Source organism: Bombina bombina, chromosome 7, assembly GCF_027579735.1.
Source record: "Bombina bombina isolate aBomBom1 chromosome 7, aBomBom1.pri, whole genome shotgun sequence".
NCBI classification, from domain to species: domain Eukaryota; kingdom Metazoa; phylum Chordata; class Amphibia; order Anura; family Bombinatoridae; genus Bombina; species Bombina bombina.
In genome coordinates this window covers 491,446,060-491,473,415 of record NC_069505.1, presented here as the reverse complement: position 1 = coordinate 491,473,415, position 27,356 = coordinate 491,446,060, and the positions used below count along the sequence as shown (strand labels likewise).

At 39.8% G+C, this 27,356-nt stretch overlaps 1 protein-coding gene across 1 annotated transcript in view; it reads left to right on the top strand.

The window, feature by feature from the left end:
* Positions 1–27,356, top strand: part of LOC128666831 (calpain-1 catalytic subunit) — a 211,203-nt gene that overhangs the window by 20,825 nt on the left and 163,022 nt on the right. Inside the window, exons 4-5 of the mRNA XM_053721632.1 lie at positions 1,632–1,800; positions 5,697–5,780. Coding sequence (XP_053577607.1) covers positions 1,632–1,800; positions 5,697–5,780 — 253 coding nt within the window. The remainder of the gene's footprint in view (positions 1–1,631; positions 1,801–5,696; positions 5,781–27,356) is intronic.

Here is a 27,356-nt window from a genome sequence, read left to right as displayed (position 1 = left end):
CAAACAGCAAAACCCCAGATGTACGTTTCAGCCTAGTGTGGGCCTCGTCAGTGAGGTGCAGCTATATCCCTCTAGCCACACTGGGCAACGGGTCCACGTCTGGATTCCCGCATCACACTTAGGGAGACTTCCCAAAGAGTCATAATTTGCATAAATTAAAAGAAAGAAGCGCTCAGTCTGGGAACATACAATGGCATAATAGCTTGTTTCATGGCTAGATTCCACCCAAGAAGCAGCCTCTTTTTTGTTCATTTGCAAAGGAAATGAACAGGCATGGAAGTTATTATAGCTTTTGTTCTATCTCAGGAGTGCAGCTCTCTCTCTTCTGATATTTATGCAAATTACTCTTGGGTCTCCCTAAGAATAATGGGGGAAGCCAGACGTGGACTCCTTGCACACATGCCCTTAGAGAGATACAACTGCACCTCACTGACGAGGCCCACAGAAGGCTGAAACGATTGTCTGGGGTTGTTGTTTCTCTTGTTCAGAGAGGAATTGCCTGGTATTTTGGCGCTGAACTGTCATTGGGCAGGGTCAGACTGATATGCTACAGGATATTTTTTCTCTGTGAAAAGGCATAGTGTGCTAAAAGAGTGTGCGCCCTGAGTTGCAATGAAAATGAATAGGCATGGAAGTTATTCTAGCTTTTGTTCTATCTCAGGAGTGCTGTTCTCTCTCTTCTGAAACTCTTGAACATGCTCAGTAGGAGTTGGTGCATCAGAAAGTGTGCATATAAAAATTCTGCCCACAATTTAATAATAGAAGTAGATTGCAAAGTCTCTTAAAGGGACAATTAAACACTTTGAGATGGTAATATAAAATGATAAATCATATATATATATATAAAAAAACAATATATTTTCATTATTTATTTTGTTCCCTTTTCCTGTAATTCCATTCTGAAATTGTGAGCTTTTCAGTTCCTGTTAGAAATGGAAGTGCAGAACACTGTTAAATTCCCGAAAGCCATTGGCTGCACTCTCTAGTGACCTATTTATACCCTAATTGGCCACAGCAGAGAAGGTAACCTAAGTTACAACATGGCAGCTCCAATTGTTTTATTGACACTAACGGGCCGATTTATCATTGGTCTGTCCGACATGATCCGCTCAGCGGATCATGTCCAACAGACATCGATGAATGCCGACAGCATACACTGTCGGCATTTATCATTGTACAAGCAGTTCTTGTGAATGCCGCCGCTAGCAGGGGGTGTCAATCAGCTTGATCGTAGGAGATCGGGCGGATTGATATCCCCAGCCTCAGAGCAGGTGGACCAGTTAGGGAGCCGCGGTCTTAACAAATGCGAGCCTGAAACAGGGGCATCAGGGGCCATTCGGCCCTTGATAAATCAGCCCCTAAAACTTTACACTTATTTTGTTACTATTTAAACAACTAGTGAAACATACAAAAAATACATCTACATGTTATTCTCAGACTAATCTTTTCTTTGAATGCGTAATTCTATCTAGCATTTGTTTAGTGTTTAATGTCCCTTTAAAATTGCAAGCTCTATCTGAATCAAGAAAGTATAATTTTCCTTTTGATGTCCATTTGATTTTGACCTATTTTTTTTCCCTCTAGGTGTGTTATGTGTATACAAAATCCCAAATAATTCTGATCTTTTTCAGACTTAATGGATCATACGAGTCTCTAAACTACGGATGGATGAATGAAGCATTTGTGGATTTCACTGGTGGGTTGGATGAGTCTTTCAACCTCAAGGTTCCTCCTCTGAACCTCTTTCAGCTCATCAAGAAAGCTGTGGAGAAGAGATCTCTGATGGGAGCTTCCATCAAGGTGAAGTTTGGTTCTAGCTTCGCTTACTAGAAGTTCTAACATTTTGGCCAGGATCTTCTTGATTATCAACCTCCTAATCTCATTCTTTAAACCAGAAGACCCATTCTCCAAGACCAACTAAAGATCTGGATAAAAAGGACAATTTTGTCAAAACCCACAATAAGTTTGAATCTCCAGTTCCATTCAGGATATATGTAATTTAGGTTCTTCCATTTATTTGACAAAATCACTAATTGTGTCCATGGTATGGTGGGTTTCCAACGAGTTGTTTAACGGAGCACAAACTCCAATATTTTTCTTTTGGGATTCAATTTACATAAAAATCCAACTTACCTCTGTTATAAAATTGATTTCACTCTCATGGTATTCTTTGTTAAAGGGAATATCTAGGTAGGTAGTGTGCACGTGTCTATAAAACTATATGGCAGTGGTTTTGTAAAATTGCTTTTAAGGACTAGTTGACAGCTGTGTTTGCCATATAGCGCTCCAGTTACTTGCACACTCCTGAGCCTACCTACCTTTGACAAAGAGAACAAAGTAAAATGAATAGAGTTCCAAAGGGAGATCATTATTTACTGGCATTTAGAGCGCATGTTCCCCAGGCTCCCCCCCCAAAAAAAATCAGAATTCCATAAACAGTAGAAAGGACAGCACTCCAATCAATCAGGATCTGACAACTTTATTAGTCAGTGTGAGCAACGTTTGGACTAATAAAGTTTTCACATCCTGATGGATTGGAGTGCTGTCCCATCTATTGTTTAAAGTAAAATAAATCTTTTGTGTTTCATGTCCCTTTAGTGTACTGTAAAATGTTTTTCCCCCTTATGTGTTCCAAACGACTTGTTATTCTTACTACAGATTATTATATTATTAAAGCAATGATTTTCTTCATGTTTATTTTTGTATTTGAAATAGCATTTTTTGATCATTTGATCACTTATTGTTCTCAAGGATATGCCCATTATCCAACCCCACAGAAAGAGCAGATCAGGTTGTGTTATCTCTTTTTGTACACAGAATCTAATAGGTATTGGGGGACTTTAATGAGCAAACCCAGATGTTTCAGATTACAAAAATATCTCTCTTTTTACCCCTACTGGAAGAATATTTCTTCCCCAGTTTACCTAGCTTTTCTACGCAGCATAGAAACATATTCATATTTTCAGTATAGTCTGTGGTTTCAATTGGCAAAATCAGCTATTGTAAACAACAAAATAAAGGTCAAGGATATGTTTGCAAGTAATTTAATACACGAAAGCAGATAAAGTCTCTGGGAATATATTAAAAAGGAAGAACTGGTTACAGTACACTGTCTTTTAAGCATTCTTACCATCCAGAATTAGCAAAATAAGTCATTAGATAGATGCTGCCATTTACTGTCTAATATTGTAAATATTTTCCAGTTGATAAATTAAAGGGATAGGAAAGTCAAAATAAACTTGCATGATTCAGATAGACCATGTGATTTTAAGACACTTTTAAATTCACTTCTATTTTCAAATGTGCTTTGTTATCTTATTATCCCTTGTTGAAAAGAAATACGCACATATCCTACACTAGTGCTAATTGGTGCCTGCACACATTTGTCTCTTGTGATTGGCTGACTAGATGTGTTCAGCTAGTTGCCAGTAGTGCAATGCTGTTCCTTCAGCAAAGGATAACAAGAGAATGAAGCAAATTTGATAAGGAAGAAAAAATTGGAAAGTTGATTAACCCCTTAATGACCGGACCATTTTTCAATTTTCTTACCCTTAATGACAATGGCTATTTTTACATTTCTGCGGTGTTTGTGTTTAGCTGTAATTTTCCTCTTACTCATTTACTGTACCCACACACATTATATACAGTTTTTCTCGCCATTAAATGGACTTTCTATTTATTTTCATCATATCTTATAATTTACTATAAAAAATATATAAAATATGAGGAAAAAAAGGAAAAAAACACACTTTTTTTAACTTTCACCCCCAAAATCTGTTACACATCTACAAACACCAAAAAACACCCATGCTAAATAGTTTCTAAATTTTGTCCTGAGTTTAGAAATACCCAATATTTACATGTTCTTTGCTTTTTTTGCAAGTTATAGGGCAATAAGTACAAGTAGCACTTTGCTATTTCCAAACCACTTTTTTTCAAAATTAGCGCTAGTTACATTGGAACACTGATATCTTTCAGGAATCCCTGAATATCCCTTGACATGTATATATTTTGTTTTAGAAGACATCCCAAAGTATTGATCTAGGCCCATTTTGGTATATTTCATGCCACCATTTCACCGCCAAATCTGATCAAATAAAAAAAATTGTTGACTTTTTCACAAATTTTTTCACAAACTTTGGGTTTCTCGCTGAATTTATTTACAAACAACTTGTGCAATTATGGCATAAATGTTTGTAAATACTTCTCTGGGATCCCCTTTGTTTAGAAATAGCAGACATATATGGCTTTGGTGTTGCTTTTTGGTAATTAGAAGGCCGCTAAATGCCGCTGCACACCACACGTTTATTATGCCCAGCAGTGAAGGGGTTAATTAGGGAGCTTGTAGGGAGTGTTTAGGTTTAATTTTAGCTTTAGTGTAGTGTGGTAGACAACCCAAATTATTGATCTAGGCCCATTTTGGTATATTTCATGCCATCATTTCACCGCCAAATACGATCAAATAAAAAAAAAACGGTTAAATTTTTCAAAATTTTAGGTTTCTCACTGAAATTATTTACAAACAGCTTGTGCAATTATTGCCCACATGGTTGTAAATGCTTCTCTGGGATCCCCTTTGTTAAGAAATAGCAGACATATATGGCTTTGGCGTTGCTTTTTGGTAATAATAAGGCCGTTAAATGCTGCTGCGCACCACACTTGTAATATGCCCAGCAGTTAAGGGGTTAATTAGGTAGCTTGTAGGGTTAATTTTTAGCTTTAGTGTAGAGATCAGCCTCCCACCTGACACATCCCACCCCCTGATCCCCCCCTGACCCCCCTCAAACAGCTCTCTTCCCTCCCCCACCTCACAATTGTCACCGCCATCTTAAGTACTGGCAGAAAGTCTGCCAGTACTGAAATTAAAATTATTTATTTATTTATTTTCATATAGTCTGCAGTGATGGATCTCCCCTTACCCAACAACCTCCCTGATCCCCCCCCCCCATCTCTCTAACCCTCCCCCTCTACCTATTTGCCGCCATCTTGGTTACTGGCAGCTGTCTGCCAGTACCCAATTTGCCCCCAAAAATAGTTTTTATTAACTTTTTTATATAAAACATTTGTTTTCTGTAGTGTAGCTGGCCCCCCTAAATAATCTACTTCCCTCCCCCTCCCAGATCCCTTACTAAACAATAGAGATCCCCCTGCATCTGCCTCTGTATATATTTTTTTTTTTTACTTGCGGTCATTTTTTGCGTGCACCCGCCCCATCCAGCCACAACCGCAACCGCCGACAAAGCTTTGATACATTGGGATTGCACCGATAAGGAAGTTAGAGAATACCCTCCTCCTACAAGCTGCTCCCACCCACCAACAAAAGTGTGAACAACAATCGCCGATGCAGAGAGGGCCACAGAGTGGCCCTTTCTGCATCGGTGGGTAAAATAGGGGATTGCAGTGAAGCCTCAATATTGAGGCATCACTACAATCCCTTGTAAGCAGCTGGAAGCAATCATGATCGCTTCCAGCACTTCTAACAACAGAGGACGTACCAGGTACGTCAATTGTCCTTAAGGGGAGTTTTTCCAATGACGTACCTGGTACGTCCTCTGTCATTAAGGGGTTAAAATTGTATGTTCTATCCAAATCACGAAAGAACATTTTGGGGTTTTCTGTCCCTTTAAGTGTACCTGGGACACTTTTTTTTTTGTACGGCAATAAATCATTTATGATATAACTATTTCTCTTAATAGATCCTCAACCCAAATGAGAGCGAGATGAGGACACCGGAAGGACTGGTGAAAGGTCACGCATATTCTGTCATAGCCGCATGGGAGGTGAGATCCATCTTACATCATTTACCCAAACAGTAATATACATGCAAAAAAAATCACTAATAATTTCCTTCTTAATATGAGGAGAGTCCACGGCTTCATTCCTTACTTGTGGGAATACAGAACCTGGCCACCAGGAGGAGGCAAAGAGACCCCAGCCAAAGGCTTAAATACCTCCCCCACTTCCCTCATATCCCAGTCATTCTTTGCCTTTCGTCACAGGAGATTGGCAGAGAAGTGTCAGAATATACGGAGTAGTTCCTTATGGAGGAATGAAACTGGAGTTTTAAGTAGTCTTGTCAGCCTCTCAGTGAGAGCATTGACGAATGTTAGGGCCTGGAGATGCAGGGAGAGTCTTTCTGCGAACTCATCCAGACTCATATTAACAACTCCTAAGCAATCAGTGTTGACGAGTTTCACTGCCTGCTCCATATCAGGAGCGATGTTACAAGACTGTCAAACTTGAGAGGCTGTGTGTCTGTTCCAGGGCAGAGATTCAGGTAAGATCGTTTAATTCTTATACACATATGATAACGCAAAAAGATAGGGTCACAGTGTAACTCCTTTTATCTGTATGGAATCAAGGGTTAATATCTCCGGAAGGGGATTATTGAACAGGGGGGATTTATCACATAATTTACTTTATTATGTTTATGCTGCAACATGTGTGAGATAAGGTTCAGGCAGATGTTGGAACGTACAGGTTTTACTTTCGTTTTGGGTAGCTGCACAACCTGTTTGGCGCGCTTTTTTTGTAGCAGGGGCGGTCCTGCATGGCGCACCATGTGACCGGATGTGGTCACACTGATTTCCTTCTTTCCTGACCATGCGGTTTACCGTAGACAAAGCGGTTTCTCTGTGGGGCCTGGGTCATAGGAGGTGGTGAGTGCCGCAGCCATTGGGGGTATAAAGGTGCCATTTATCTTTTTCTATAGTCCATCTTACAGGCGCAAGCTATGAAGGACTCTTATACGTTAGAGGATACTCCCTCTTTACCTAAGTCTAATACCTGTCTATATTGTGAGGAGGCTACGGTATACCCGCCTGCTCAATTATGTTCCACATTCCTTGATAAAGTAATTATATCTAAGAAGGCCAATATGTTTAGTACCACTGAGCCCCGTCCACCTCTGAGGAGTCTACGTCCAGTGAGGTGCGCTCCCTACAGTCATCTCCTATTACACATGCAGCTTCCCATTGCACTACTAATACTCCTTCTGGAGGGGCCCTCTTACCGCCAGACTTTACTGAACAGCTTCAAATGGCAGTGTCTGCGGCCTTCAGTGCTTTACCTCACCCTGCTAAGCGCAAGTGAAAGGTCAAATATTGCTATCCTTCCCAGGGGTCATCTACTAACTTATTGGATTTATCTGATACAAGATTATCCACTGATGAAGACCCCTCTGATACTTCAGAGGATGCTCTTTCTGGGTCAGAATCTGCTGCCTCTAAGCCTCCAGCTGCGGAGGAACCAGACTTTAGATTTAGGATTGAACACTTACGATATCTGTTAAAGGAAGTTTTGGCTACTTTAGAGGTTACCTGAGGAACCTTGTATTCCTAAACTAGATAAGGTCTACGAGGACAGGGTTGTACCACAGATTTTCCCGGTTCCCGTAAAGATGGTGGGCATTATTAAATCAATGGGAAAGACTTGGTTCTTCTTTTTCCTCCTCTTCTTCTTTTAAGAAATTATTCCCAGTTCCGGACTCAATTGGAGTTGTGGGGTTCCTTCCCATGGTGGATGGCGCTATCTCCACGCTTGCTAAACGCACTACTATCCCGCTTGAGGATAGTTCTTCGTTTAAAGAGCACATGGATAACAAGTTAGAAATTCTGTTGAGGAAGATGTTTCAGCACACGGGATATTTGTTTCAACCGGCAGCGGCGGTGGCTGCTGTGGCTGGAGCCGCTACCTATTGGTGCAACTCTTTATCTGAATTGATCGACGTGGAAGGTCCCCTTGACACCATCCAAGAAAGAATTAAGGCTTTAAGGGTTGCTAATTCTTTTGTTTGTGATGATTATTCGCCTGAATGCTAAGGCGTCAGGTTTTTCTGTGCTAGCCCGTAGGGCACTTTGGCTGAAGTCTTGGTCTGCGGACATGACTTCAAAATCTAGACTTCTCTCCCTTCCATTTAAGGGGAAGATTCTTTTTTGTCTAGGCCTGGACTCAATCATATCCATGGTCACTGGAGGCAAAGGTGCCTTTTTAACCAAGGATAAGAAGAACAAATCTAAAGGACAAGGTCCAAATTTTCGTTCCTTTCGTTCGGATAAATCCCAACGCCAGCAGTCCTCTGCGAAGTCTGAGCAGTCCAAGGGAACTTGGAAACCGAATCTTTCTTGGAATAAATCCAAGCAGATCAAGAAGCCGCCGAGTCGAAGTCAGCATGAAGGGGCGGCCCCCGACCCGTCTCTGGATCGTGTAGGGGGCAGACTATCTCTCTTTTTGGAGTCTTGGCTGGGAGACGTACAAGACCCTTGGGTCCTGGAGGTCATCACTCAGGAATACAGGATAGGTTTCAAATCTCATTCACCTAGAGGCAGATTTCTCTTGTCAAACCTGTCTTTAAGGCCAGAAAAACTTGAGGCTTTTCTAGGGTGTGTGAGGGATCTCTCTTCCCTGGGAGTTATTGTATTGGTACCTCTAGCAGAGAGAGGTCTGGGATACTACTCAAACCATTTTGTGGTCCCAAAGAAGGAGGGAACTTTTCGCCCGATTCTGGACCTAAAATGCTTAAACAAGTTCCTGTCGGTTCCATCTTTCAAGATGGAAACGATAAGGTCCATTCTGCCATTAGTTAGTTCAGGAAGGACAGGTCATGACTACGGTAGACTTGAAGTATGCTTACCTTCATGTTCCAATCCACAAGGAACACTTCAAGTTCCTAAGATTTGCATTCCTGGATCAGCACTTCCAGTTTGTTGCACTTACATTTGGTCTAGCTACTGCCCCAAGAGTCTTTACGAAGGTTCTGGGGGCTCTGTTCGCAGTGGCAAGATCCAGAGTGTCAGAGGTTAAATTAATATTTGGATCTCAACTGCAGAGTTTGACAATCTTATGAGTGGATGTATCACTGAACTACTATTTATAAGAATAGCCCAGAATGAACTTAGTGAGGTTTAATTGAAAAAGTTACTAAATAACAGTAGGAAGCATTGTTATAATATTGCATCAGTTCTCCTTTAAGTTACTGTGTACTCTGTTCTTTTATATTCTGGAAGTCAGTGTATTTGTCTTAAAGAGGATGTAACTTCATGTATAATTAGGAATATACTTTGTTATGTATCAAAAGTTAAAGTACCTGGAGATCCACTGTTGATAGTTTGGTTCCTTAGCCTAACAAGATGTAACGTAGCTGAGAGTGCTGTATAAACACTAGTGAGCCGTTTTCCCCCTTACATGAGATCAGCTGTTTGAATCAGCTTGACACGAAGCTGAAGGTTCAGTGTTGGGGGCGTGGTTATGTTCTGATAGCGGTACAGATCTAAATACCTCCTGCAATGCCCGGTTAGTATTCTGTCACGCTGAGTGAGTCGGGTGAGCTGGAAATGAGGAGCGGTATCTGTTGTGAGTTTGTTGAGAGACTCGGGGCAAGCCATTGGGCGTGGCTAAGTTCCGTTATGGAACGGTTTAGTAAAAGTCAGTCCCTGAGCAACAGAGCTTAATACAGACAGGGGTAGATATCCACAGACGACAATCCAGTTATAAGGACGTAGAACTTGATATTCCTCCTTTAAGTAGTATGCCAAGCAAACTGGCGATGATGACAGGCAGTCTTGCAGAGGAATGTTTTGTTAACTGCAGATTCTTGTAGAGTTGTACTCCTAGCAAGCAAAGTAACGCTCACAGAGTTAAAGGTTTTCACATAAAGATGATGCATCCAAAATGTATTCTGAGTCAGGAGAGACACAGAATTTGGCGTAGCTTCAGGCTGCAATGCACAATAACTAAGCACCTGTTTAAGGTGCAGAGATCACTTAAATAGGGGAGTGGTGAAGCAAAGCAGCTACACTGAGGTGAAATAGAAAACATGGAGTGGAATCCTTACACAGAGGGATGTGATTCGCCGACCTGGTGGGGATGTCTTCATCTCCTCCATGGAGGTTACCTTGTCACAGGGATCTGCTGGAACAGGGTCCTTTTGTTCATCAAAATCTAGATTCTCTGAGGCTGACTGCGTGGAGATTGGACGCTTAGTCCTAGCCAAGAGAGGCTTTTCTGAGAGAGTGATTGATACTCTCATTCAAGCTCGAAATCCGGTCACTCATCGCATCTATCATAAGGTTTGGAGGACCTACTTATTCTGGTGTGAAGAGCGTGGATTCCCATGGCATAAGATCAAGGTTTCAAGGATTCTTTCCTTTTTCCAGGATGGTCTGGAGAATGGCCTTTCTGCTAGTTCCCTAAAGGGACAGATTTCGGCCCTATCTGTTTTATTGCACAAGAGGCTCGCTGAGCTTCCTGATGTTCAGTCTTTTGTTCAGGCTCTGGCTAGAATCAGGCCTGTATTTAGATCTCCTCCTTGGAGTTAAAATCTGGTTCTTAAAGTTTTGCAGAGGGCTCCGTTTGAGCCTATGCATGTGGTTGACATTAAATGACTTTCTTGGAAGGTTCTTTTTCTTCTTGCTATTGCTTCAGCATGCAGAGTCTCTGAGATGGCTGCCTTGCAATGTGAGCCCCCTTACCTAGTATTTCATGCTGATAAGGCTGTTCTTTGTACTGGGTTAGGTTTTCTTCCTAAGGTAGTTTCTGATCGCAACATCAATCAGGAGATTGTGGTTCCTTCCTTGTGCCCTAATCCTTCTTCTTCAAAGGAATGGTTACTTCATAATTTGGATGTGGTTCAGGCCTTGAAGTTCTATCTTCAAGCTACAAAGTTTTTTAGACAGACTTCTTCTTTGTTTGTTGTCTATTCTGGGAAGCATAGAGGGCAGAAGGCCTTATCTTTTTGGTTGAGGAGTATTATTCGTTTAGCATATGAGACAGCGGGACATAAACCTCCTCAGAGGATTAAGGCTCATACAACTGGAGCTGTGGCTTCCTTTTGGGCCTTTAAGAATGAGGCCTCTATGGACCAGATTTGTACGGTGACTACCTGATTCTCCTTACATACCTTTTCAACATTTTACAAGTTTGACATTTTTGCTTCGGCTAAAGCAGCGTTTGGGAGAAAGGTTTTGCAGGCTGTGGTGCCCTCAGAATAGGGTCCGCCTCTCTTTTTACCCTCCCGTTTCATTCAGTGTCCTCTAGAGCTTGGGTATATGTTTCCCACAAGTAAGAAATGAAGCTGTGGACTCTCCTCATATTAAGAAGGAAAACATAAATTATGCTTACCAGATAATTTCCTTTCCTTCTGTATGAGGAGAGTCCATGGCCCCCGCCTGTGTTCTCCGTTGGGCGGACCTAAACTTTTGTTTGTTCTTCTGGCACCCTTTATACCCTGATATTTCTCCTTCTGTTCCTTGTTCCCTTGGCAGAATGACTGGGATATGAGGGAAGGGGGGGGGGGTTATTTAAGCCTTTGGCTGGGGTGACTTTCCCTCCTCCTGGTGGCCAGGTTCTGTATTCCCACAAGTAAGGAATGAAGCCATGGACTCTCATATCGAAGGAAAGGAAATTATCTGGTAAGCATAATGTATGTTATTGTTAGACCTCTTGAAAAGAGACATAGATTTAACAACAGTCGAGTGGACATGATGCGCTGTATCGAATCGTGTCTGCTCGACCTTGCTAAATCGGCCACTAGCAGGGGCCGCCAATCATCCCGATCGGATCGACCGCTGCTTCTTAACTTCCGTTTAAGTCAGACCACAAACGATGGGGCTCCGGAGCAGCATCCGCTACTTAATAAATGTAACCCATAATGTAGATTTAGGTTGTGACATGATTTAAAGAGATAGTAAGACCTTGTAAATTACAATACATTTCTGTTGTGTCCCTATAGTATAAACATATCAGCTAAGTCTTAACATTTTTAAAACAAATTAACATTCTTTTTACTGCAATTATTTTTCAAAAGCCAAGTTCCGCCCACCATTTGCCTTATTTGGAGGAGCCAATCAGGGCTTTAGTCTGCAGTAAACAAGGCTAATCACAGTCATAAAGTTTCTCTGTTTTGCATTTGTTATCAATTAAAGGGACATAAAACCCAACATTTTTTCTTTTTAGAATTCAGATAGAACATGCTATTTCTTTCATGTAATTAGCAAGAGTCCATGAGCTAGTGACGTATGGGATATACATTCCTACCAGGAGGGGCAAAGTTTCCCAAACCTCAAAATGCCTATAAATACACCCCTCACCACACCCACAAATCAGTTTTTACAAACTTTGCCTCCTGTGGAGGTGGTGAAGTAAGTTTGTGCTAGATTCTACGTTGATATGCGCTCCGCAGCAGGTTGGAGCCAGGTTTTCCTCTCAGCATGCAGTGAATGTCAGAGGGATGTGAAGAGAGTATTGCCTATTTGAATTCAATGATCTCCTTCTACGGGGTCTATTTCATAGGTTCTCTGTTATCGGTCGTAGAGATTCATCTCTTACCTCCCTTTTCAGATCGACGATATACTCTTATATACCATTACCTCTACTGATTCTCGTTTCAGTACTGGTTTGGCTTTCTACTACATGTAGATGAGTGTCCTGGGGTAAGTAAGTCTTATTTTCTGTGACACTCTAAGCTATGGTTGGGCACTTTTATATAAAGTTCTAAATATATGTGTTTAAACATTTATTTGCCTTGATTCAGGATGTTCAACGTTCCTTATTTTCAGACAGTCAGTTTCATATTTGGGATAATGCATATGAATAATTCAATTTTTTCTTACCTTAAAATCTGACTTTTTTTCCTGTGGGCTGTTAGGCTCGCGGGGGCTGAAAATGCTTCATTTTATTGCGTCATTCTTGGTGCGGACTTTCTTGGCGCAAAACATTTTCTTGTCATTTCCGGCGTCATACGTGTCGCCGGAAGTTGCGTCATTTTTTTGACGTTTTTGCGCCAAAAAATGTCGGCGTTACCGGATGTGGCGCCATTTTTTGCGCCAAAAGCATTTAGGCGCCAAATAATGTGGGCGGCTTTTTTGGCGCTAAAAAATTCGAGCGTCATTGTTGTCTCCACAATATTTAAGTCTCATTATTTATTGCTTCTGGTTGCTAGAAGCTTGTTCATTGGCATTTTTTTCCCATTCCTGAAACTGTCATTTAAGGAATTTGATCAATTTTGCTTTATATGTTGTTTTTTCTATTACATATTGCAAGATGTCTCAGATGGACTCTGAATCAGAAGCCACTTCTGGAAAAACGCTTAACTGAGTTTCAGTTCTACCAAAGCTAAGTTCATTTATTTTAAATGTTATAAATGCTATCTTTAGCTATGGTTTGTAATAAGTTATTATGTTATACTTTTACATGCGGAATCCATTAGTATTTCTGCTTTATATATTTTCTTTTCTTACATGAAATATTTAGAAGACTTATAAGAAATATTTTTCTGATTCTATGTTAAAGGCTTTGTCTGACTTCGTGCCTTCTAATAAAATTTTTAGGTCTTTTTCACTTCTTTTTTAATTATTGAAGTTTCAAATGACCAACAACATACTGATTTATCCTTCTCTGATGATGTTTTTTTCTCTTTCAGAAATTTTCTTCATCAGATATTGACACTAACAAATCTACTTTTTTATTATTTTTCTATTATTAAAGTACATTTGTTCTTTGTTGAAAAGGTGTTGATTATTTTGGATATTAAGGTAACTAGTTCTTTAAGACTAGCTGACATTATTTCTGCCTATTTATTTCTTCTGTGTTTTCAGAGGTTTTCTTTCCAATTCCCCATACTAGGGAATGGAATAGGCTGAGTATTTTCTTTTATTCCTTCTTCAAAGGTTTTAAACTATATTCTTTGCCAGCAGTTAAACTCAATTTGGAGGGTTCTCCAATTTATTGGGGCTATCTCTAATTCTACTTATTATGCTATTGTTTCTATAGCAAAATAGTATTTATTTTCCTTTAGATAGTTGTATCTTATTTATGGAAAATTATTTAGTTTCAGGTACTTTTCTTGGTCCTGTGATTTATTTGGATATTGCAATTGCTTCATTTTCTCTGTTTACTTTAAGATCAAGTATCAGATTATGATTTATTTTAGCATTGTTAAAGGGACAACATTTACTAGACTAGGTGCTGTTGCATTTTGTCTTGTTGTTTTGCATTTATTGATTATGCAAGTCCACTGTATTGGCTGGTCCTTTAAACTGGACTATCATGCTAATAATTTCATTTGTGTCTTCATTTTATTGAATATTTTCGCAAATGAGGGTTAATCTATGTCTTTAGCTTTTTTAGCTAGAAGAATTTTGTGATTTAAAAAATAAATAAAAATCCATATTTCTTTTGTTCTAAGATAATCAATTATTTGTTTTATAATTGGATTCAATTCTTAACTGTTACTCAGGGCTTCAAGGTTGAGTTCTAAGACTAAAACTTTAAGCTTATACTGGTTTGGTTGTTCTTATTAAGGAACGAATTCCTGAGTTCTTTCCCAAGTAACATGTCTATAATTGGAGTTCGAAATCAGCTCCCTAATTTTGCGATGTACGTGCCGTATTCCAGCTTGGCTGGTAAGGGGCAGGTTAAGTTTTCTTTGAAATTTATTTTGTCCAAATTTCTTTGATTTTATTCCAGTAAGGCTAACACTTTCTTTAACTGTGTTTCTGTCCTATATATTTTGGGTACTGTTGAAGCATGGCTGGGCACCCATGGGGTTCAAGCGCTGCTCAGACCTGGAATCTTCTGGGGTATTTCTTCCAGTTCCTTTTGAGGAACCGGGTTTTGGAGTTTTATTCAAACTATTTTGCCTTTTTATGGTCATTAATAGCATTATTTGTTTTCATTAGATACAATAAATGCATATTTTCATTTTTCTGTTTTCATTCAGATTATTTTCTGAGGATGCGGAATCTCATATGATTCACTTACTCTTCAGGACATAGTTAGAGGATCTTCTTTTCAAAAGCTCTTGATTCCTCACACAAGGGTCACCTTTTTTAGGTTTCCAGTTAGTTTGTGTCACTGTCCTTGTCTCTATCAGACAAGGGATAATGTTATTGGGTTCCGTCTATCGGTACCTTTAGTCTCTATTATTTCCTTCAGTTGCTATATATGCATAGAAGTTTTAGGTCTTATGGCCACAGCATTGGATTCAATTCCCTTTGCTCATTTTCACTAGAAAGAACCTTTCCAGTCTTTTATAAGTGTTGTTTCTTCAAGAACATGGTTGGAGGATCAATTTACCAAAAAGTTTGTTTGATTCCTCAGACAAGGGTAACCTTTTTAGGTTTCCTGATAGATTCAGTGTTCTTGATTCTGTCTCTGACGGACAAGAGGCGTCTGAAATTGGTTTCAGCTTATCAAAACCTTCAAGTCTCAATCTTTCCCTTCGGTAGCCTTATGCATGGAAATTCTAGGTCTTATGACTGCTGCATTGGACTCGATCCCCTTTGCTCGTTTTCACATGCGACCTCTTCAGCTCTGTATGCTGAACCAGTGGTGCAGGGATTATACAAAGATGTCTCAATTAATATCTTTAAAACCGATTGTTCGACACTCTCTGACGTGGTGGACAGACCACCATCGTTTAGTTCAGGGGGCTTCTTTTGTTCTTCCAACCTAGACTGTGATCTCAACAGATGCAAGTCTGACAGGTTGGGGAGCTGTATGGGGGTTTCTGACAGCACAAGGGGTTTGGGAATCTCAGGAGGCGAGATTACCAATCAACATTTTTTGAACTCCGTGCAATTTTCAGAGCTCTTCAGTCGTGGCCTCTTCTAAAGAGAGAGTCGTTCATTTGTTTCTAGACGGACGATGTCACAACCGTGGCATATGTCAATCATCAAGGAGGAACTCACAGTCCTCTGGCTATGAAAGAAGTCTCTCGAATACTTGTATGGGCGGAATCCAGCTCCTGTCTAATCTCTGCGGTTCATGTCCCAGGTATAGACAATTGGGAAGCGGATTATCTCAGTCGCCAAACGCTACATCCGGGCGAATGGTTTCTTTACCCAGAGGTATTTCTTCAGATTGTTCAAATATGGGGACTTCCAGAAATAGATCTGATGGCTTCTCATCTAAACAAGAAGCTTCCCAGGTATCTGTCCAGATCCAGGGATCCTCAGGCGGAAGCAGTGGATGCATTGTCACTTCCTTGGAAGTATCATCCTGCTTATATCTTTCCGCCTATAGTTCTTTTTCCAAGATTCTAAAGGAACGTTCGTTTATTCTGCTGGTGGCTCCAGCATGGCCTCACAGGTTTTGGTACGCAGATTTTGTCCGGATGGCCACTTGCCAACCGTGGACTCTTCCGTTAAGACCAGACCTTCTATCGCAAGGTCCTTTTTTCCATCAGGTTCTCAAATCCTTAAATTTGAAGGTATGGAGATTGAACGCTTGATTCTCAGTCATAGAGGTTTCTCTGACTCTGTGATTAATACTATGTTACAGGCTCGTAAAACTGTATCTAGGAGGATATATTATCGAGTCTGGAAGATTTACATTTCTTGGTGTTTTTCTCATCATTTTTCTTGGCATTCTTTTAGAATTCCTAGAATTTTACAGTTTCTTCAGGATAGTTTGGATAAGGTTTGTCTGCAAGTTCCTTGAAAGGTCAAATCTCTGCTCTTTCTGTTCTTTTTCACAGAAAGATTGCTAGTCTTCCTGATATTCATTGTTTTGTACAAGCTTTGGCTCGTATAAAACCTGTTATTAAGTCAATCTCTCCTCCTTGGAGTTTGAATTTGGTTCTGGGGGCTCTTCAAGCTCCTCCGTTTGAACCTATGCATTCGCTGGACATTAAATTACTTTCTTTGAAAGTTTTGTTTCTTTTGGCCATCTCTTCTGCTAGAAGAGTTTCTGAATTATCTGCTCTTTCTTGTGAGTCTCCTTTTCTGATTTTTCATCAGGATAAGGCGGTGTTGCGAACTTCTTTTAAATTTTCACCTAAGGTTGTGAATTCTAACAACATTAGTAGAGAAATTGTGGTTCCTTCATTGTGTCCTAATCCTAAGAATTCTAAGGAAAAGTCGTTGCATTCTTTGGATGTAGTTAGAGCTTTGAAATATTATGTTGAAGCTACTAAGGATTTCCGAAAGACTTCTAGTCTATTTTTTATCTTTTCCGGTTCTAGGAAAGGTCAGAAGGCTTCTGCCATTTCTTTGGCATCTTGGTTAAAATCTTTGTTTCATCATGCCTATGTCGAGTCGGGTAAAACTCCGCCTCAAAGGATTTCAGCTCATTCTACTAGGTCAGTTTCTACTTCCTGGGCGTATAGGAATGAAGCTTCAGTTGATCAGATTTGCAAAGCAGCCACTTGGTCTTCTTTGCATACTTTTACTAAATTCTACCATTTTGATGTGTTTTCTTCTTCTGAAGCAGTTTTTGGTAGAAAAGTACTTCAGGCAGCTGTTTCAGTTTGATTCTTCTGTTTATAATTTCAGTTTTTTTCATTATAAGATTTAAACTTTATTTTGGGTGTGGATTTTTTTCAGCGGAATTGTCTGTCTTTATTTTATCCCTCCCTCTCTAGTGACTCTTGCGTGGAAGATCCACATCTTGGGTAGTCATTATCCCATACGTCACTAGCTCATGGACTCTTGCTAATTACATGAAAGAAAACATAATTTATGTAAGAACTTACCTGATAAATTAATTTCTTTCATATTAGCAAGAGTCCATGAGGCCCACCCTTTTTTGTGGTGGTTATGATTTTTTTGTATAAAGCACAATTATTCCAATTCCTTATTTTTTATGCTTTCGCACTTTTTTCTTATCACCCAACTTAAACTGATTTGTGGGTGTGGTGAGGGGTGTATTTATAGGCATTTTGAGGTTTGGGAAACTTTGCCCCTCCTGGTAGGAATGTATATCCCATACGTCACTAGCTCATGGACTCTTGCTAATATGAAAGAAATGAATTTATCAGGTAAGTTCTTACATAAATTATGTTTTTAAACAATTTTCCAATGTACTGATATTATCTACTTGTCTTTATTTTTTTGTTATCCTTTGTTGAAAAACAGGAATGTAAGCAAAGGACTTGGCACGTGTCTGCAGCACTATATTGCAGCAGTTTTGCAACAATGTTAAACTTTAGCAAGAGCACAAGATGGCAGCACTATTTCCTGTCATGTGGTGCTTCAGGCACGTGCACGCTACTTATCTAGATATTTCTTCAACAAAGAATAACATTTTTTTTTTTTATTTGTTTCTGGCGAGTCTTCAGACATCTGCAGGGGGCGGCGTTGCACCAGCAGCTCTTGTGAGCTGCTGGTGCAATGCTGAATACGGACAGCGTATTGCTCTCCGCATTCAGCGATGTCTGACAGACATTTGATAATTCTGCCTCAATGTGTTTACTGTCCCTTTTAAAAAGAGGACAACAAAGTCAAAATTGAACTTTCATAATTCAGATAGCGCATGTAATTTTAAGAACCTTTTAAATTCACTCCTGATATCAAATTTATCATGGTATCCTTAGTTGAAAAGCATACGTAGATAGCAGCAATAATGCGCTACTGGGAGCTAGCTGCTGACTGGTTGGTTACACACATATGCCGCTTGTTTTAAGCTGACCAGATGTGTTCAGCTAGCTCCCAGTAGTGCATTGCTTTTCTGAAGCCGACTTTAAAGGGACATGAAACCCAACATTTCCTTTCATGATTCAGATAGAGAATACAATTTAAAAACCATATTTACTTGTATTATCAAATTTGCGTCCTTCTATTTGTATCCTTTGTTGAAGAAGCAGCAATGCACGACTCTGAGCTAGTAAATGCATTGGTTGAGCCAATAACATGAGTCATATATGTGCAGCCACCAATCAACAGCTCCTGAGCCTACCAAGGTGTCCTTTTCAGCAAAGGATACTTAGAGCACAAAACTTTTAGATAAAAAAAAGCACAAAAAAATTAGAAGTAAATTGAAAAGATTCAAAAGTTAAAACCACATACAGTATTTCTTTCTTTCTTTCTTTCAAGATGGTGAAAGTCCACAAACCATCACATGTTTGATTAAATTCCAGTCTAATAGGAAGAGGCAAAAAACCAACATAACTTTCCCATGACCCAGCAATTAAACTTCTGCCTCCAGCAAGTAGTGGTGGTGAAAGGGAGCCTAAAAACAGGGCAGAGGACTGGACAGGAGTTCAGCCAGGAAGTGTCAATCTTCTCCCAGTGTGAAGATGCCACCAGCCTCTCAGATGAAATGTGGCCATGCCCACCAGTCTCCTGGTCTACCGTGTGCTGCTCCTTACAGATCCTTGGCACTGTGCTTGCACTGCCTCGGTTGGCCTGTCTTCTGCAGCTCAGATGAGCACAGTAGACCAGACTATGTACCTTCATAGACCGCAAGCTATTATCATGCTAAAGTACACGTTTCACATAGCCTGGGGATAAAGTCACATACACCATTTAACACTACATACAGTTTCCTAGGAAAGTCACAAAATATCTCATTAGACTTCAGGACAAGACAATCTCTAACTTGGTGTCAGACTCACCAATCTCTGATTCAGGGGACCTCTTATCTTCTTCCAACTTGGGTGGTAATCATCACAGACGCCAACCTGTCAGGTTGGGGAGCAGGCTGGGGTACTTGAGTGCAGGGAGCTTGGTCTCTTTGGGAGTTGAGGTTACAAATCAACATGTTGGAACTCCGTGCAATCTTCAGGGCTCTCCAGAGTTGGCCCTTGTTAAGACAGGAACTTTTTTTAAGGTATTAGTCAGATAATGTCACAGTAATGGCTTACATCAATCACCAAGGTGGTACATGAAGCGTCTTAGTGGTGAAATAGGTAGCCTGTATTCTGGCTTGGGCAGAACACCATCATTACATGATTTCAGCAAACCATCTTTGCATGATATCAGCATGAATCGAGTGTGGACATTTAGGAAGCAGACTTTGTTTACCCCTGCAATTGGTCCTTGAACCAGGAGGTATTTGACCGGATTGTGAATCTTTAGTGTAGGCCAGAATTGATCAAATGGCCTATTACTGGAATCACAAACTACTCCAGTACTGTGCGAGATCGCAAGATCGACAAGTGACTCTGATAGATGCACTAGTGATTCCTTGGTCATTCTATCTGATTGACATCTATTCTCCATTTGTGTTACTATCCAGAGTAATAGCCAGAATAAAACAGGACGTGCCTCTGTGATTCTGATTACTCCGGCATGGCCTCGCAGGACTTGGTATACAGATCTGATATAAATGTCCTCCAGTCATCCGTCGCATCTTCCTCTTTGGAAGGACCTTCTCTCTCAAGCTCTGTTTTTTCATCAAGATCCCAAACCTTTCACTAGAACCTTTGGGATCAAATTTATTAAAGTCTGGCATACATGATACGCTGTAGCATATCATGTCCGCCAGAAATCGCTGAATGTGGACAGCATACGCTGTCCGTATTCAGCATTGCACAAGCAGTTCTAGTGAACTGCTTGTGCAATACTGCCCCCTGCAGATTCGTGGCCAAGGGGGTGTCAATCAGCCCGATCCTATAGGATCGGGCAGATTGCTGTATGCAGCCTCAGAGGTGGCGTATCAGTTAAGGAGCAGTGGTCTATAGACCGCTGCTTCTTAACTCCTGTTTCCAGCGAGCCTAAAGGCTCGCACGGAAACAGGGTGAATTGGCCCAATTCAACCAATAATAAATTGTTCCCTTTATAGCAATATGGTTAAGTTATTTGTTATAGCCAATAAGAAGCTCTATTAACAGTTTTTTAGTGGCACAAGAACACCCTATGGGAGTTAGTCGCAAGCCTACCTCATGTGTTGCAGGGACCAGTCCCTAGCCTCCTCCTGTTGGTTCAACGTTATACTCCATATATCTATTGTTCCTCTGTTGTCACATGTACAGCACTGGATTGGCTTTGGTGTGATTCACGCGTCATTTTGTTCCTGCTTCGGCGTTAATGATGTGTACATGCCAGGTGTTATAGCGTGCTTTGCTTTTTCACACACTTAGTATTATGGGCATGTCTGTGTGATCGTCCTGTTGTTGGATTGTTCTGGAAAATATTTTAGGGCCTTTTAGTTTTGACCTCTCCTGAACTGCATTTCCAGTCAGACAATGTCACAGCAGTGTTTTACATATTTCATCAGGGTGGAACTCACAGTTCCCTGGTGATGAGGGAGGTTTCCCAGATTCTGACTTGGGCAGAAAGTTTTTCCTGTTTAATTTCTGCAGTTTATATTCCAGGGATGTGCGATTGGTAAGCAGACTTTCTCAGTTATCTATCCCTTCACCCAGGGGTAATGGTCTCTTCATCTGGAAGTCTTCAGTCACATTGTAGACCTATGGGTTCTTCTGGAAGTGTATCTGATGACTTCTTGAGGTCCATGGATCCTCAGGGGGAGTTTGTGGATGCTCTAGTAGCTTCTTGGTTTTTCATCTGGATTATATTTTTCCACCACTTGTTCTGTTACCAAAGGTAATAGCCAGGATCAAGCAGGAGGTATCATCAGTAATCCTGATTCCTCTATCTTAGCTTCGCAGGACTTGGTTTGCAGATCTGGTGCCAATTTCCATTTGTCCTTTGTAGCTTTTTCTCTGCATCACAACTTTCTGTCTCATGGTCCATTTTTTCATTTGGATTTAAAATCTCTAAACTTTATAGCTTGGAGATTAAACCGTTAGTTTTAAAACAGAGAGGTTTTTTTGATTCTGTCATTTTGGTTCAGGCCTCTAAAGAGGGTTTGGAACATTTTTATTTCCTGGTTTATGGAACATGGGTTAAGTTGTTGGATTCTTTTAGAATTCCTACAATTCTTTAATTTCTTCAGGGTGGTATAACTGCTAGTTATTTTAAGGGTGAGATCTCTGTTCTTACTGACTTGTTTCACAAGAAGATGGCTGAATATTCTGAATTGTTTCCAGGCCTTAGTCATGATTAAGCCTGTGATTAACCAATGTATCCTCCAGGGAATCTTATTTGGTTTTCAGAGTTTTTCAGGATCATCTCTTTTGAATCTTCACATGTTTTGGATAATGAGGATTTGTTTCCTTTGGCTTTTTCTTCTGCTAGAAGAGTTTCTCATTTGTCTGCTCTTTGGTTTAAGCCTCCATATCTTGCTTTTTCTCTTCAGGATTAGGCAGTTTTGAGAATTAAGTTTGACTTTTTGTATAAGGTGATTTCTTCTGTGAGATTGTTGTTCTATTTCTATTTGGATGTGGTCAGAGTTTTGAAGTTCCATTTTGCAGGTAATAGGATTTTGGACAATCTTCTAGATTGTTTGCTCAATTTATGGTTCCAGAAATGGTCAGACGGCTACTGCTGTTTCATTAGCCTCTTGGTTACATCTTTTTTCATAAATCTTACTTGGTGATGGGTCTGTTTCCTTCTAAATGGTTTACTGTCCATTCTACTAGGCTAGTTGCTACTGTAATGTATATATCATAATGGTTTGTTCCAGTTGTTGCTGTTTATATTTGCTGCAGTTCATATATTCTAACACTAGGGACAAGCATGAGGTATAACAGTGAAATGGGTGTGTTATCTTCAGTTAATAAAAGGTTCTTGAAGTTGAACAATGGTGCCTTAATGAGTTATGTGCATTCTATAACAGGAGATCTTTACATGGTGTCAGAAGTAAACAGATTTATTTCAGTTTGATTGTCATGGCTGCAAGCAGACAGCAAGTGCCTCCTATGGACTTTGATAAAGGCAATGTATGTGAGCACTGGACAAGATGGAGAGAGCTCATGGAATTATTATTTGCTGGCCCTGATGCTGACAAGTGGACACAGGAGCAGAAGGCTGCACAGTTTCTCATTTGCATTGGAGAGAAAGGCAGAGATATTTGCAGATCATGGAGTGCAAGTGGAGCTATATCTGCTGAAGGTAAAAAGGATCCCAATGTGTTATGTGAGAAATTTGAGGCATACTGTAATCCTAAGAAAAACATAACTGTACAGAGAAAAGTGTTTTATGAAAGACATCAGGGTAAAACAGAATCTATAGATGAGTGGGTCACACAGCTACATCTCATAGCTAAAGACTGTGCCTTTCAGGACTGTGATGATATGATAAAAGATAGAATTGTGATGGGATCAAATTCTAGAGAAGTACAGGAAAAATTACTGCTAGAAGAGGATCTAACCATAAACTCTGCTGTAAAAATAGCTAAAGCATATGAAACATCTAGAACTCACATGCAGTTAATTCATAGTGACACAGAAGTCTTACACATGGTGCAAAGGAAAAGTGAAAGTAATCTGATTCATAGCAGAAAAGCAAATAACCTGCAGGATTGTGCAGAGCAAACTCTTTACAGAAGCTGTACTAAATGTGGTACAAAACACACTAAGAATACACAGTGTCCAGCACAGGGAAAATATGCTACAAATGTCAGAAAAACAACCATTTTGCCAGGGTGTGCAGAAACAACACTATAAAGTATAGGAAGTCAGTGAATCAAGTGGAGCAAGATGAAAATGAAACTGATAGTGACATTGATCAAAGTACAATATATCTAGCTATGGTGGATAAAACAAATGTAGAACAAGATGAAGTATATGTTGAGATTCTTGTGAGCACACAAAACATACCAATTAAATTCAAGATTGATACAGGTGCACAAGTAAATTGCATTCCTGCTAGCACATATTATGATAAGCTGGCAAACATATGTGAGCTTGAAAAGTCTGGTCTGTCAAAACTTGTTGGTTATGGAGGACACCGGCTACATGTACTGGGAAAGTGCTCATATCAATGCATGTTACAAAACAAAAAACTTAATTTGGAATTTTATGTTATAGACACCCCAGCAAAGCCTGTTTTAGGGTTAAGTGCCTGCAAACAGCTAAATCTTATAAAAATAGTCATGACTGTTGATCAGTATAACAAAGGTTTATCTAAGCAACAAGTTGAGGAACTATTTTCAGATGTGTTTCAAGGGCTAGGTTGTTTGCCTGGTGAATGCAGCATTAAACTAAAACCAGATGCACATCCAGTAATTCATTCACCAAGAAGGATTCCAATTGCCATAAAAGACAAACTCAAAGAGGAACTGGATCGCATGGTAAATTTAGGAGTGCTGAAAAAAGTAGATGAGCCCACTGAGTGGGTGAGTTCAATGGTTGCAGTAGAAAAGAAAAACTCAGGTGCTTTAAGAATATGCATTGATCCAAGAGATTTAAACAGAGAAATCATGCAAGAACACTACAGTTTACCAACTCTAGATGACATCACACACAAGTTAGCACATGCAAAATTCTTCAGTGTATTAGATGCTCAGTCAGGATATTGGCAGCTCAAATTAGATGAACAGAGCAGCAGGCTCACCACTTTTAATTCACCATTTGGAAGATGGCGCTTTACTAGAGTTCCCTTTGGTATTGCCTCAGCACAAGAAATATTTCAGAAAAAAGCACATGAAACCATTGAAGGCCTTCATGGTGTAGATGTAATCATAGATGATCTTCTGGTATATGGATCTACACGGAAAGAACATGATCAAAATCTGTGTGCACTATTGGAACGGTGTCGAGAGAGAAACATGAAGTTAAACCCAGGTAAAATGCAAATTGGTGTTACCCAAGTTAAATATTTTGGTCATATTCTGTCACAAGATGGGCTAAAAGCAGACCCAGAGAAAATAGCAGCAATACAACATCTGGATCCTCCTACCTCTAAGAAGGAATTAGAAACCATTCTGGGTATGTTTAATTATCTGTCAAGGTTTGTTCCTGGACTAGCAGAAGCTACAGCTCCACTAAGAGAACTACTCCAAAAGGATGCACTATGGAGCTGGAATGACTCAATAAATAATGTTTTTGAAGATGTCAAAGGTCTTATTGTGCGTTCCTCGGAAACTGGATTACAATATTTTGACCCCAAGAAGGAGGTAACAATACAGGTTGATGCCTCTCAGTTCGGTTTAGGAGCAGTCCTAATGCAGGAAGGCAGGCCTGTTGCATATGCTTCCAGATCAATGACTCCTACGCAACGCAACTATGCCCAAATAGAAAAAGAAATGCTGGCCATTGTAATTGGTTGTGAAAAGTTTCATCAATACATCTATGGGCAGAAAATCACAGTTGAGACTGATCATAAACCACTTATGAGCATCATGGAAAAACCACTTGTGTCCGCTCCACCAAGGCTGCAAAGAATGATCCTAAGAATACAAAAATATGATATGCATGTAGTATATGTACCTGGCAATAGAATTCCAGTAGCTGATATGCTTTCAAGGACATTTAAGCCTGGTCAAGACGAAAGAGAGGAAAGGGACTTGGAAGAGCATGTGCACTCTGTACTTTCACAATTACCTGCTACTGATGAGAAACTTAAAGAAATACAGCTAGCAACAGAAAGGGATGCAACTATGGCCAATTTGATTACAATAATACAGGAAGGATGGCCAAACTCAAAAGCCAAAGTGAATGTTGACTTAAAACCTTACTGGAATGTAAGAAAAGAACTGTCAATAATTGATGGGATTATATTTAAAGGGGAGAGAATTGTGGTTCCCCCGGAGCTCAGGAAAGAAATAATAAGAAAACTGCATATAGGGCATTTTGGAATAGCCTTGTGTAAAAGACGTGCTAGGGATCTCTTATATTGGCCTGGAATGAATTCACAGATAGAAGACATGGTCAATAGTTGTGCAACATGTCAAGAAAATCAAAGAGCAAACCAAAAGGAGCCAATGGTAACAAGAGTACAGCCAGAGAGAGCTTGGCAAAGAATTGCATCAGACCTATTTACATGGAACCATAACAACTATCTTATAATGGTAGACTACTACAGTCGTTACTTTGAAATAGTTCAACTAAGAGACACTAAGTCTAGTGCAGTAATAAATGTCATTTAATCTGTCTTGGCAAGACATGGCATATGTGATGAGTTAATATCAGATAATGGTCCTCAGAACTCCTCAATAGAATTTGCAAACTTTGCAAAAGAATGGGGTTTCAAACACACATTGTCCAGCCCACATTACCCACAGTCAAATGGCTTAGCTGAAAAATATGTACAAATTGCAAAGAACATTTTGGAAAAAGCAGCCCAAACTAATCAAGATCCATACCTGTGTATTCTAAACTACCGTAACACCCCAATAGATGGAATTGCATCACCTTCACAATTACTAATGAGTAGACGTTTGAAATCAGTTTTGCCTTCAACACCTACACAACTTGCCTCCAAAGTACAGAATCCTGCAATGGTTAAACAGCGAGTGGAAACATTAAAAAACAGGCAGAAACAGTACTATGATTGTGGGTCTAAATTTCTAAAACCTTGTGAGCTTGGCGATAGGGTAAGGATGCAAAATTTAGAAGGAAGGTGGAAACCTGCAGTGGTAACCAAAGTAACAAGTGCACCACGCTCATACATTGTCCGCACAGAGAATGGCAAAGATTATCAGCGCAACAGAGTACATCTGCGTCATAACAGAGGTACAAATACAGGAGTTACAAATATTCCAGATGCAGTGCTTCATGTACCACCAAGGATGTCACATAGTGATATAAATGAGACTCTAAGCTCAACTGATGCTTCACATGTGGACATACAGGAGGGACAATTACTGAGTACAACACCAACCGCACAACTCTCTGATCACAGCTCCAATGTGATTCTTCCTAGCACAACAGAAACAGCACAAGTTGAACCACCCAGTAGATTCTCAAGATATGGACGGAGAATCAAGCCAAAGTATTGGGAAGACTATGACACTACATAACTGTGTGCTTTGTTTGTTTGTTTTTGTGCTTGTTTTTTTTTTTTTTTTTTTTTTTACATTTATATTCCTTTATATCCAATATATATTGTTTTATTTTTTATTTATTTTTAAGAAGGGAGATGTAATGTATATATCATAATGGTTTGTTCCAGTTGTTGCTGTTTATATTTGCTGCAGTTCATATATTCTAACACTAGGGACAAGCATGAGGTATAACAGTGAAATGGGTGTGTTATCTTCAGTTAATAAAAGGTTCTTGAAGTTGAACAATGGTGCCTTAATGAGTTCTGTGCATTCTATAACAGGAGATCTTTACAGCTACTTCATGGGCCTTTATAAATGATGCCTCTGTTTATTAAAGGGACAGTCTAGTCAAAATTTATCTTTCATGATTCAGATAGGGCATGCAATTTTAAACAGCTTTAAAATTTTCTTTTATCAAAATTTTTGCTTTGTTCTCTTGGTATTCTTTGTTGAAAGCTTAACCTAGGTAGGCCCATATATATTTCAAAGCCTTCGAAGGCTGCCTGTTTTTCAACAAAAGATATAAGCCCGCAAACACACAAACAGTCTCTCTGAAAAGTAAATGTACAAAGTTTAAATTGAGAATGTAAGAAATACCCACAACAAGCAGGTCAGGGAAAACTTCTTAGTAAGCAGTGATCACTTATGCATTAAAGTATAGAAGCAACGGAATATGAGTAGTTATATACAGTGAACACTCACCGGCACAAATGTACTCTTTCAATGTTTCCTCATCACAAGAAATTTTTCAAGTGTATAAAAATAGCTGGTTATCTCAGATTCAGTCGCCTTCGATCCCAACCATGTAG